The following is a 12810-nucleotide window of genomic DNA, read 5'->3' as shown; positions in this document are numbered from 1 at the left end:
AGAGAGACAGAGGGAGGGGGAGAGAGGAGAGAGATGGAGAGGAGATAGAGAGATGAGAAGAGAGACTGTGAGAGAGAAGTAGGAGGAAGACAGAGGGGGAGAGATAGGAGGGAAAGAGAGGTGGGAGAGAGAGGAGATCAGGGAGGGATAGAAAGAGAGAGAGAGAAGGGGAGCGAGAGAGAGTGGGAGACAGAGGGGGAGATAGAGGGGAGAAACAAGGAGGGAGAGAGAGGGGAGAGAGAGAGAGAGAGAAAGGAGAGAGAGAGAGAGAGAGAGAGAGAGGGAGAGAGAGGGGGAGAGAGAGAGGGGGAGAGAGAGAGAGGGGGGGAGAGAAAGGAGAGAGAGGGAGAGAGGGAGAGAGAGAGAGAGAGAGAGGGGGGGGAGAGAAAGGAGAGAGAGAGAGAGGAGAGAGAGAGAGAGGGAGAGAGAGAGAGAGAGGGGGGGGGGAGGGAGGAAGAGAGGGAGAGAAAGGAAAGAGAGAGGGAGATAGAGAGAGGAGGGAGAGAAAGGGGAGGGGGGGAGAGGAGGGGGAGAGAGAGAGAGTGGGAGAGAGGGGGGAAGGGGAGAGAGAGAGAGGGGAGGAAAAGAGGGAGAGAGAGAGAGAGAGAGGAGGGGAGATAGAGGGGAGAGGGAGGGAGAGAGAGTGTGGGGAGAGGGGGGAATGGAAGAGAGAGGGAGAGAGAGGAGGGAGAGAGAAAGGGGGAGAGAGAAAGGGAAGAGAGAGAGAGAGAGAGGGGGGGGGAGAGAGAGGAGATAGAGAGCGAGATGGAGAGAGAGGGGGGAGGAAGAGAGGGAGAGAGAGAGGGAAGGAGGGAGATAGAGAGAGGGAGAGAGGGGGGGGGGAAAGGGAAGAGAGAGCGAGAGTGAGAGAGAGGGAGAGAGAAAGGAGGAAGAGACAGATGGGGGGTGGAGAGAGTGGGAGAGAGAAATGGGGGGAGAGAGAGAGATAAAGAGAGAGATGGGGGGACCAGAGTATGAACTCCTTTCATCCAGCCAGTTTCAGCACAGACTTATGAAATTCCTTAAAGGGTAAGTTCACCTCACAGAAAAATCTGTAAGGTGAATTTACACATGACCCCCACCTCACCCCCCCCAGCTCCGCTGACCTGGAGCGCGGCAATCTCCCGTTTTGAGCCCCGCCATGGGGGTACATTTAGGAGCATTCTAATTGGTCGTGGCTGACCGCGTAGCCTGTCCCATCAGTGGGGAAAAAGAAGAGTGAAAGCCGAGGGAATTTCTAAGCCCTGGATGCGTGACGCGGCTATAGCGGGGCTCAGAACAGGAGATCGCCGAGCTCTGGGTCAGCAGGACTTGGGGGGGGGGGGGGTGAGTAGAGGGTCCTGTGCAAGTTCACCTTACAAATTTTTCTGTAAAGGTGAACTTACACTTTAACTATACAAAAAAAGCTACAGACTATACTGTACAGATACAAAATCACAAACTATATATATATATATATTATAATAATGCGTTTCTTGGATCAATGCAGAAATGTATTGAAGAGTGATATCCTCATATGCACTTGTTTTGGAAATATGGATTAAAAAACATTTGTACATTTATAATGATGTATTTAGATGTCTTTGGGGTGAAATATTGTACTTTGGATATGGATGTACAATGAACAGCCTGTAATACATATTTTATTGTGAATCTTTAAATGGAAGAACAAAACTGAACTTTTTATATAATTAGTTTGTGATTTGTACCTCTAAAGTCCTGTATCTTGTTCTGTATGGTTATGGAGTTTCATAAGTCTAATGTTTAGGATGTGGTACCTTTAATTAGGATTATATTTGTAGAGTGCTCCCCTCCCCCTTTTTTGTTCTTGATTCCAGTCTCAGTGTAGAGGGATGGACAGAGGTCACTTTCCGGGGTGGAAGCTTCTTCAATGGAAATCTGCTAAGGATTGCAGTAGAAGTTGATTCCTCCGAGATTTGGAAGGGGTCCAGCACACAGGGCTTCCTATTCTTTTTTTTTTTTTCCATAGAAGCACAGAGAGGGACAGGGGTGGGGGTGGGGGGGGAGTACACAGCTGATCTGCAAATATAAAACTGGGTATAGTAAAGGCAGACTGTCATTGATTGAAAGCAACTATGCGGGGGAGGATAGCTCGTGTCCCATCTCTGATCATCTATAACATATCCTGTTTGCTTCAATTTTCCTTCCAGAAGTTCAGGTTGGTAATAACTTGGTGAAGGGTGGAGAGGAGTGTGGATGGGGGGGTAGAGAGGGAGTCGTTCACTGTACAGAACGCTCACTCACCTATTATGTCTGGTCTCCTCGAGGCTCCGGCATCTCCAGTATACACACAGGATCTCTGTCTCGCCCTCTCTGTTCAAATCTGCCACCCACACCAGGAACCCTTTTGTAGGCAGTGTAACCAGGCACGGCACACCAGGGGGTGGGCAGGAACAGCATGGTTAGGGTGTGGGGTGGAGCTTGAGGCTTGGTGGTAACAGCAGGGATAGGGTGGGGTTAGGCTTGAGGCTTGGTGGTAACAGCAGGGATAGGGTGGGGTTAGGCTTGAGGCTTGGTGGTAACAGCAGGGATAGGGTGGGAGTTGAAGGGTGGAGCTTGGGGATGGGCAGTAACAGCAGAGATAGGGTGGGGTTAGAGCTTGAGGCTTGGTGGTAACAGCAGGGATAGGGTGAGTGGTGGAGGTGAAGCTTGAGACTTGGTGGTAAAAGCGGGGTAGGGTGGGGGTGGGGCTTGGGGATGGGCAGTGACAGCAGGAATATGGTGGAGGTGCATCTTAAGGCTTGGCGGTAACAATAGGGATAGGGTGGGGGTGGGGGTGGAGCTTGAGGCTTGGCAGTAACAGCAGGAATAAGGCAAGTGGTGGATCCAATCCAGCCTCTGCTTATCCTATCCATCTAGTCACTCAGGGGCGAATGTTGCTGGTGGGCACTGTGAGAGAGCGCTTCAGACGTTTATCCTGAAGTGACAGTTGCTGCCAGCCATCGTATATTCACAGACAGGTTCTCCTCTCCACAGACCTTGATGGACGGGAGAAATCTGTGTTTTTTATAAACTCTTCATGAAAAAAATTGATGGTTGGCAATCCTTGTTTAGGGGAAGTGCTGGGGACGAGAGAAGACAATGGTGGCCATATTTAAAAAAGAAAACAATCTAGAGGCAGATTTGATAGAAGAAAAGATTGTGTAATTTACAAAGTTTATCTAATTTACATTTGTTGTTCAGTCGTTTAGTCATGTCCGATTCATGTCCGACTCTTCATGGACCATAGCGCGCCAGGCTTTTCTGCCCTCCACTGCCTCCTGGAGCTTGTTTACCTTCACATACATTGTTTTGATGATGCTATCTATCTATCTTGTTTTATGACCCCTACTTTATGAGTTTCTGGGTGTAAGAAGTTAGAGCAGATCTTTTTTCTTTCCTTTCCTCTGTCAGTGTGTGATGTACAGAACAGGCAGTGATAAGACTGAGCACATTGACTGCAGCTGGGGGTCCGCCTGCCATGTCTACACTATGGTCTTATCTGGTGATCACCATCTGTCTCCTCTGCCAACTGATGCCAGTTGATGCCAACTCTCCGGAAGAGGAAGGTAAGACAAAGAAGGTGACATTTAATATTATCACAGGCTGAAGGTGATTCTTTATATATTATTTTCAGTCATCGATGATTATGGAATATTATGGTGAAAATCGGCAGGGAAATATCCTGGGCTCACCAGGGAAGGAGCCTTCATACCTCCATCACACATTGATGTGTCAAAATAAATTTATTGTTAGAGGTTGGAGCTGTTCACATTGTTAATGTCATACCGCTATGAAAAAACCTTTAGGACTGGTTCACACCAGTCTGTGCGGTAAAATGCCAAATTTTAAGGGTTGACTACTTGTTTAGTCTAGCTGAGAGTAAAAGCACTTTTACTTACCTGATCCTCTGCTCCCCAGTGGTGGACTGTCCCTCGGCATCCCCCCAGTCCAACGCAGAGCAATGGACCTTGCATTTGTCTTGGGACCTTACACCATTGGACCATGGGGGGGGAGAAGACACTGTTAGGATTAGCAATGTGGAGAAGTGATGATATATAACGGGAGTCAGCATTCAACGGACACCACACCCTAATCAAAATGGGAACACCAAAACCAAAATGGAGAATACTGGAACACTGTGGATTTTTAACCACTTCAATACCGGGCACTTTTATCCCATTCCTGCCCAGGCCAATTTTCACCTTTCAGCGCTGTCACACTTTGAATGCGAATTGTGCAGTCATGCCACACTGTACCCAAATGAAGTGTTTTAACTTTTTTTTCACATAAAAATGGAGCTTTCTTTTGGTGGTATTTAATCACTGCTGGGGTTTTTATTTTTTGCTAAATACATTAAAAAAAAATACCTGTAGCACCCTCTACTTTAGGTAGGTAGGTGCTAGTGTAGGTGTTTTGTGTAAGCTCAAGACAGAAAGATGATGACAGGTCCACTGATGGCACCTCCACCATATATGGTACTTAACACAGACCCAATGCCATTCACCCAGGTAGGGTGTTGCAGCCAAACTGGACCAAAAGAAGAGAAAAGATGGGGGAAACCTCAGATGAGAGAACCCCCAAGAGATGAAGCGGCTACTAAGACAGCAAAGGGCAATACTAGAGTCTGGTAAAAATGTTCAAAAATGTATTCAAGCATTACTTCAGAAATTTAATTCATTCCTGCAATAGTTGATTAGTTCACCTTGCTTACCTGAGATATTATTTATCTATCAAGCAGAAGCCTGCTTTATTGTGGTCAGTACTTCCGGGTTTTGCTAGCTACTGACCTCTACATGTTCATGTGTGACTGTTGTATACACAATTACTGCAGGCAATCAATGAAATCATAAATTGAAAGAATTGCATACGTGCAGGCATCCTTTTTTTGGAAAAAAATGTGTATATATATATATATATATATATATATATATTTATTTAGCTAGTTTTTTATATGTCTGTATGTCCATTGTCTAAGTACCACACTCCATCCCAGTGTGGGACTTAAAGGGGTTGTAAACGTAATTTAAAAAAAAAAAAAAAATAACAAACATGTTATACTTACCTTCACTGTGCAGCTCGTTCTGCACAGAGTGGCCCCGAACCTGCTCTTCTGGGGTCCCTCGGCAGCTGTTTCAGCTCCTCTCCGCAAGAACTAACCACCTTAATGCGAGCTCCCTCGCATGGTGGTTAGTTCTTGCGGGCGCGATCCCGTGATACAGCCGGCGGCTATAGCCGCTCACACAGTGGCGGCTGGTGCTCAATTTTTTTGGGGGGGCGCAAAGCCCTAACCAACCCCAGCCACACCCCCCCCCCCGCGCCGGTCTCTCGCCCGCAATAGATAGATAAATAGACAGATAAATGGACACATAGATAGACATTGGGTGGGATGGAGGGATAGATTGACACTGGGTGGGATGGATGGATGGATAGACACTGGGTGGGTGGGAGAGATAGACAGGGGGGAGGGGGAGAGAGAGATATACACTGGGGGGAGGGGGAGAGAGATATACACTGGTGGGTGAGAGAGAGATACACTGGTGGGTGGGAGAGAGAGAGATACACTGGTGGGTGGAAGAGAGAGAGATACACTGGTGGGTGGGAGAGAGAGAGATACACTGGGGGTGGGAGAGAGAGATATACACTGGGGGTGGGAGAGAGAGATATACACTGGGGGTGGGAGAGAGAGATATACACTGGGGGTGGGAGAGAGAGAGAGAGATACACTGGTGGGTGGGAGAGAGAGAGAGAGATACACTGGTGGGTGGGGGAGAGAGATATACACTGGGGGGGTGGGGGAGAGAGATATACACTGGGGGGGTGGGGGAGAGAGATATACACTGGGGGGGGTGGGGGAGAGAGATATACACTGGTGGGTGGGAGAGAGAGATATACACTGGTGGGTGGGAGAGAGAGATATACACTGGGGGGGTGGGAGAGAGAGATATACACTGGTGGGTGGGAGAGAGAGATATACACTGGTGGGTGGGAGAGAGAGATATACACTGGAGGGGTGGGAGAGAGAGATATACACTGGGGGTGGGAGAGAGAGATATACACTGGGGGGTGGGAGAGAGAGATATACACTGGGGGGTGGGAGAGAGAGCTATACACTGGGGGGTGGGAGAGAGAGATATAAACTGGGGGGTGGGAGAGAGAGAGATATACACTGGGGGGTGGGAGAGAGAGATATACACTGGGGGAGTGGGAGAGAGAGATATACACTGGTGGGTGGGAGAGAGAGATATACACTGGGGGGGGTGGGAGAGAGAGAGGTATACACTGGTGGGTGGGAGAGAGAGATATACACTGGTGGGTGGGAGAGAGAGATATACACTGGTGGGTGGGAGAGAGAGAGAGATATACACTGGTGGGTGGGAGAGAGAGATATACACTGGTGGGTGGGAGAGAGAGATATACACTGGTGGGTGGGAGAGAGAGATATACACTGGTGGGTGGGAGAGAGAGATATACACTGGTGGGGTGGGAGAGAGAGAGAGATATACACTGGGGATGGGAGAGAGAGATATACACTGGTGGGTGGGAGAGAGAGAGATATACACTGGGGGGTGGGAGAGAGAGATATACACGGGTGGGAGAGAGAGAGATACACTGGTGGGTGGGAGAGAGAGAGATACACTGGTGGGTGGGAGAGAGAGAGATACACTGGTGGGTGGGAGAGAGAGAGATACACTGGTGGGTGGGAGAGAGAGATATACACTGGGGGGGTGGGAGAGAGAGATATACACCGGGGGGGTGGGAGAGAGAGAGATATACACCGGGGGGGTGGGAGAGAGAGAGATATACACTGGGGGGGTGGGAGAAAGAGAGATATACACCGGGGTGGGAGAGAGAGAGATATACACCGGGGGTGGGAGAGAGAGAGATATACACCGGGGGTGGGAGAGAGAGAGATATACACCGGGGGGGTGGGAGAGAGAGATATACACCGGGGGGGTGGGAGAGAGAGATATACACTGGGGGGGTGGGGGAGAGAGAGATATACACTGGGGGGGTGGGAGAGAGAGATATACACTGGGGGGGGTGGGAGAGAGAGAGATATACACTGGGGGGGTGGGAGAGAGAGATATACACTGGTGGGTGGGAGAGAGAGATATACACTGGTGGGTGGGAGAGAGAGAGATATACACTGGGGGGTGGGAGAGAGAGAGATATACACTGGGGGGTTGGGAGAGAGAGAGATATACACTGGGGGTGGGAGAGAGAGATATACACTGGTGGGTGGGAGAGAGAGAGAGAGATACACTGGTGGGTGGGAGAGAGAGAGATACACACTGGGGGGTGGGAGAGAGAGAGATACACACTGGGGGGGTGGGAGAGAGAGATATACACTGGTGGGTGGGAGAGAGAGAGAGAGATATACACTGGGGGGTGGGAGAGAGAGAGATACACACTGGGGGGGTGGGAGAGAGAGATATACACTGGTGGGTGGGAGAGAGAGAGAGAGAGATACACTGGGGGGTGGGAGAGAGAGAGATACACACTGGGGGGTGGGAGAGAGAGATATACACTGGGGGTGGGAGAGAGAGATATACACTGGGGGGGGTGGGAGAGAGAGATATACACTGGGGGGGGTGGGAGAGAGAGATATACACTGGGGGTGGGAGAGAGAGAGATATACAGTGGGGGGGGGGAGAGAGAGAGATACACACTGGGGGGTGGGAGAGAGAGATATATACACTGGGGGGGTGGGAGAGAGAGATATACACTGGTGGGTGGGAGAGAGAGATATACACTGGGGGTGGGAGAGAGAGATATACACTGGGGGTGGGAGAGAGAGATATACACTGGGGGTGGGAGAGAGAGATATACACTGGGGGTGGGAGAGAGAGATATACACTGGGGGTGGGAGAGAGAGATATACACTGGGGGTGGGAGAGAGAGATATACACTGGGGGGGGTGGGAGAGAGAGATATACACTGGGGGGGTGGGAGAGAGAGATATACACTGGGGGGGTGGGAGAGAGAGATATACACTGGGGGTGGGAGAGAGAGAGATATACACCGGGGGTGGGAGAGAGAGATATACACCGGGGGTGGGAGAGAGAGAGATATACACTGGTGGGTGGGAGAGAGAGAGATACACTGGGGGGGTGGGAGAGAGAGAGATATACACTGGGGGGGTGGGAGAGAGAGAGATATACACTGGGGGGGTGGGAGAGAGAGAGATATACACTGGGGGGGGTGGGAGAGAGAGAGATATACACTGGGGGGGTGGGAGAGAGAGAGAGATATACACTGGGGGGGTGGGAGAGAGAGAGATATACACTGGGGGGGTGGGAGAGAGAGAGATATACACTGGGGGGGTGGGAGAGAGAGAGATATACACTGGGGGGGGTGGGAGAGAGAGAGATATACACTGGGGAGGTGGGAGAGAGAGAGATATACACTGGGGGGGTGGGAGAGAGAGAGATACACTGGGGGGGGTGGGAGAGAGAGAGATATACACTGGGGAGGTGGGAGAGAGAGAGATATACACTGGGGGGGTGGGAGAGAGAGAGATACACTGGGGGGGGTGGGAGAGAGAGAGATATACACTGGGGGGGGTGGGAGAGAGAGAGATATACACTGGGGGGGGTGGGAGAGAGAGAGATATACACTGGGGGGGTGGGAGAGAGAGAGATATACACTGGGGGGGTGGGAGAGAGAGAGATATACACTGGGGGGGTGGGAGAGAGAGAGATATACACTGGGGGGGTGGGAGAGAGAGAGATATACACTGGGGGGGGTGGGAGAGAGAGAGATATACACTGGGGGGGTGGGAGAGAGAGAGATATACACTGGGGGGGTGGGAGAGAGAGAGATATACACTGGGGGGGTGGGAGAGAGAGAGATATACACTGGGGGAGTGGGAGAGAGAGAGATATACACTGGGGGGTGGGAGAGAGAGATATACACTGGGGGGGTGGGAGAGAGAGATATACACTGGGGGTGGGAGAGAGAGAGATATACACCGGGGGTGGGAGAGAGAGAGATATACACTGGGGGGGTGGGAGAGAGAGAGATATACACTGGGGGGGTGGGAGAGAGAGAGATATACACTGGGGGGGGTGGGAGAGAGAGAGATATACACTGGGGGGGTGGGAGAGAGAGAGAGATATACACTGGGGGGGTGGGAGAGAGAGAGATATACACTGGGGGGGTGGGAGAGAGAGAGATATACACTGGGGGGGTGGGAGAGAGAGAGATATACACTGGGGGGGTGGGAGAGAGAGATATACACTGGGGGGGTGGGAGAGAGAGATATACACTGGGGGTGGGAGAGAGAGAGATATACACCGGGGGTGGGAGAGAGAGAGATATACACTGGGGGGGTGGGAGAGAGAGATATACACTGGGGGGGTGGGAGAGAGAGAGATATACACTGGGGGGGTGGGAGAGAGAGAGATATACACTGGGGGGGTGGGAGAGAGAGAGATATACACTGGGGGGGTGGGAGAGAGAGAGATATACACTGGGGGGGTGGGAGAGAGAGATATACACTGGGGGGGTGGGAGAGAGAGATATACACTGGGGGTGGGAGAGAGAGAGATATACACCGGGGGTGGGAGAGAGAGATATACACCGGGGGTGGGAGAGAGAGATATACACTGGGGGGGTGGGAGAGAGAGAGATATACACTGGGGGGGTGGGAGAGAGAGAGATATACACTGGGGGGGGTGGGAGAGAGAGATATACACTGGGGGGGTGGGAGAGAGAGATATACACTGGGGGTGGGAGAGAGAGAGATATACACCGGGGGTGGGAGAGAGAGATATACACTGGGGGGGTGGGAGAGAGAGAGATATACACTGGGGAGGTGGGAGAGAGAGAGATATACACTGGGGGGGTGGGAGAGAGAGATATACACTGGGGGGGTGGGAGAGAGAGATATACACTGGGGGTGGGAGAGAGAGAGATATACACCGGGGGTGGGAGAGAGAGATATACACCGGGGGTGGGAGAGAGAGATATACACTGGGGGGGTGGGAGAGAGAGAGATATACACTGGGGGGGTGGGAGAGAGAGAGATATACACTGGGGGGGGTGGGAGAGAGAGATATACACTGGGGGGGTGGGAGAGAGAGATATACACTGGGGGTGGGAGAGAGAGAGATATACACCGGGGGTGGGAGAGAGAGATATACACCGGGGGTGGGAGAGAGAGAGATATACACTGGGGAGGTGGGAGAGAGAGAGATATACACTGGGGGGGTGGGAGAGAGAGAGATATACACTGGGGGGGTGGGAGAGAGAGAGATATACACTGGTGGGATGGACACACACACATAGATCAGTGATGAGGACTTACATATTAATGAGGCTCTGTCTTGCAGGCTGCAGTCCACGGCTAGTGACACTGTCCTGACTAAGGATGAGCTCCGGCGTGTTCGCATGCTGTACGTGCCGATCCCGCCAGGAAGTCGGCACGGCGCAGCGCTAATCACAGGCAGTGAGACATTTCCCGATGTGTGGCTGCAGAGCTCGGGAAATGTCTCACTGCCTGTGATTAGCGCTGCGCCGTGCCGACTTCCTGGCGGGATCGGCACGTACAGCATGCGAACACGCCGGAGCTCATCCTTAGTCCTGACACCTCCTCTGCCTCCTTCCTTCCATATGCTGGCTGGGAAGGATGTCTTATCTCGTTCTTATCTCCATGCATTCAGTCACACAAGGCTGGTCTCTTAATTTCTACAGGATGGATGGGTGGGGATGATTCACAACATGGGCTGTGTGTTTAACAAGAGCCTCCACTGACACTGCCAAACCGAGACACAGCAACACCAGTGGAGATAATAGAAGCACTGACGATCGGCACTTGTGAAACACACAGCCCATGTGAAGCTTCCCCATCCATCCATCCATCCATCCATCCATCCTGTAGAGTGTAGAAATAAGGAGACCAGCCTTGTGCGATCGTCAGTGCTTCTATTATTTCCACTGGTGTTGCTGTGTCTCGGTTTAGCAGTGGAAACATTCGGCTTTGCCTCTTTGAAGTTGAAGGCAGTGGAGGAGTCCGCTCTAGTGATGTCCAGTTCATGAACGAATCGTTCTTTTGAATCGATTCTTTTCAGTGAACTGGATGAATCGATTCATCTGAGTGAACTGATCCGTTTGAAACAGTTCACAATGCACTCAATACATAGCAGAGCAGAGCAGAGCAGGCCTGGTAATATGATCCTAGAGTGAGAGAGCTTGGCCCCTCCCTGCAACCAATCAGCGTGCTCAAGGCACAGTGACACTCAGGAACTGGATACAAACTTAAAATAAGAGTCAGGAGTACACAGTACACCGAGTTAAAGAATCATAAGAGTTGTTAGAACATAGTACACTGAAAGAACCATGAGTCGCCACCAGTAGAACAATACACTAAATCAATGATCAGGTAGCAGCACTACACTACAGACTGCTTTAAAGACAGAGAGGACAAAGTCAAGATAACAAGCCTCTATGTGATAGTTTGTTGAAGTGACAGGTTCTCTTTATTGCATCTTGGGTCTGTTATATGATCACATAAGTATAGTGTTGTGCTCAGTAACCTGGGTAGCAGGTGTTCTGTCAGATCAAGCAATCTATAGGAGTAGCCAATATTGCCACTTACGTGATGCACAAACAGCTGTGTAAACGAAAAGCGGGTTTTTGTGCATGTGAACTGCATTCTGATGGGCCAACTTCACAGTTAAGATTGCTAGGCATCAGATTTGTCCGTAGTCTTTACAGTGTGTAATGAGGCCCCTTTCACACTTGTGTGACTTGTCCTGCAACTTGGGACTACAAAGTCGCATGACAAGTGGTACCCCATGATTTCCAATGAGTACCGTTCATATCTGTGCGTCTTCAACTCACAGCGACTTCAAAGTAGTCACTGCATTACTTTGGTCCTATTTTGATGCGACTTGAGGCAGAGACCTCAAGATTACATAGGTAATTCTTCAAGTCGCATCAAAGTCACGGTAAAAATCGTGGCAAAAATTGCACGACTTTCAAATGGCACAAGTGTGAAAGGAGCCTAACGATTGGATTTTACTACCGTGGGTACTTTGCCCGCCCGTGGTAGTAAAATCCGATCATTTTTCCTGTGCATGCACTGTAAAGATTACGGAAAAATCTGATGGCTAGCAATATTAACTGTGAAGTTGGCCCATCAAAATGAGGTTCACACGCACAAAAACCCGCTTTTCATCTACACAGCTTTTTGTGCGACACCAAAATTGATGACGCTGGCTGCTCTGACGGTCTGACACAATAGTATTGTGCTTGTGCTCTGAGCAGCAAACTAAATACAAGTAAACCTCCCCAGGACCTGCCAACCTTCTGTGAAGAATCATTCTTTTGATTCTAATCATTTAAGGTCGAGTCAGAGATTTGGTTCACTTGCTTGTCAGCAGACTCAGCAAGTGAACCGAAGAATCGATTCATTGAATCGGTTCATTTCAGTGAGTAGTTCGAAATGAACCGATTCAATTAAAAGATCCGGACTTCCCATCACTAGTCCGCTCCTCCGCTCGGGCGCACTGCTCTGACACAGGGAAAACCGGAAGTGACAGACTACTAACTAGTCTGTCACTCAAAGCACAGAGCCATAGTAATACACTATGGGTGCTGGGCGGATGCCGATCGGCGTTTTGCTTTTCGCCACAAGGCGGGTTAAAACCCCGCAAATGAAGCGCTTCGTCTGCAATCTTGTGATTGCATAGACGTGGCGCTTTCCATAGTGCACTGTGCCTGGCGCCCCTAACACAGTGCATTTAAGGACTTTTTTCAATTTTTTTTTTTTTTTTTTTAAAGGGCCATTTAAAAAATTTTTTT

General features: G+C 50.3%; 1 protein-coding gene across 9 annotated transcripts in view; it reads left to right on the top strand.

Annotated features, from left to right (window-relative positions):
- The first annotated feature begins 2011 nt into the window (after positions 1–2011).
- LOC141122014 (C4b-binding protein alpha chain-like) overlaps positions 2012–12810 on the top strand; it is a 341346-nt gene continuing 330547 nt past the window's right edge. For 4 of the 9 annotated variants that reach the window (XM_073611852.1, XM_073611858.1, XM_073611845.1 and 1 more), the window contains exons 1-2: positions 2572–2650; positions 3415–3569. In XM_073611852.1, coding sequence (XP_073467953.1) covers positions 3482–3569 — 88 coding nt within the window. In that variant the 5' untranslated portion in view covers positions 2572–2650; positions 3415–3481. The other 5 variants (XM_073611817.1, XM_073611832.1, XM_073611842.1 and 2 more) reach the window with 5 other exon arrangements.

The sequence above is a fragment of the Aquarana catesbeiana genome, linkage group LG01, assembly GCF_042186555.1.
Source record: "Aquarana catesbeiana isolate 2022-GZ linkage group LG01, ASM4218655v1, whole genome shotgun sequence".
NCBI lineage: Eukaryota > Metazoa > Chordata > Amphibia > Anura > Ranidae > Aquarana > Aquarana catesbeiana.
The sequence above is the reverse complement of the archived record's forward strand: the minus strand, read 5'-3'. Positions and strand labels throughout refer to the sequence as shown.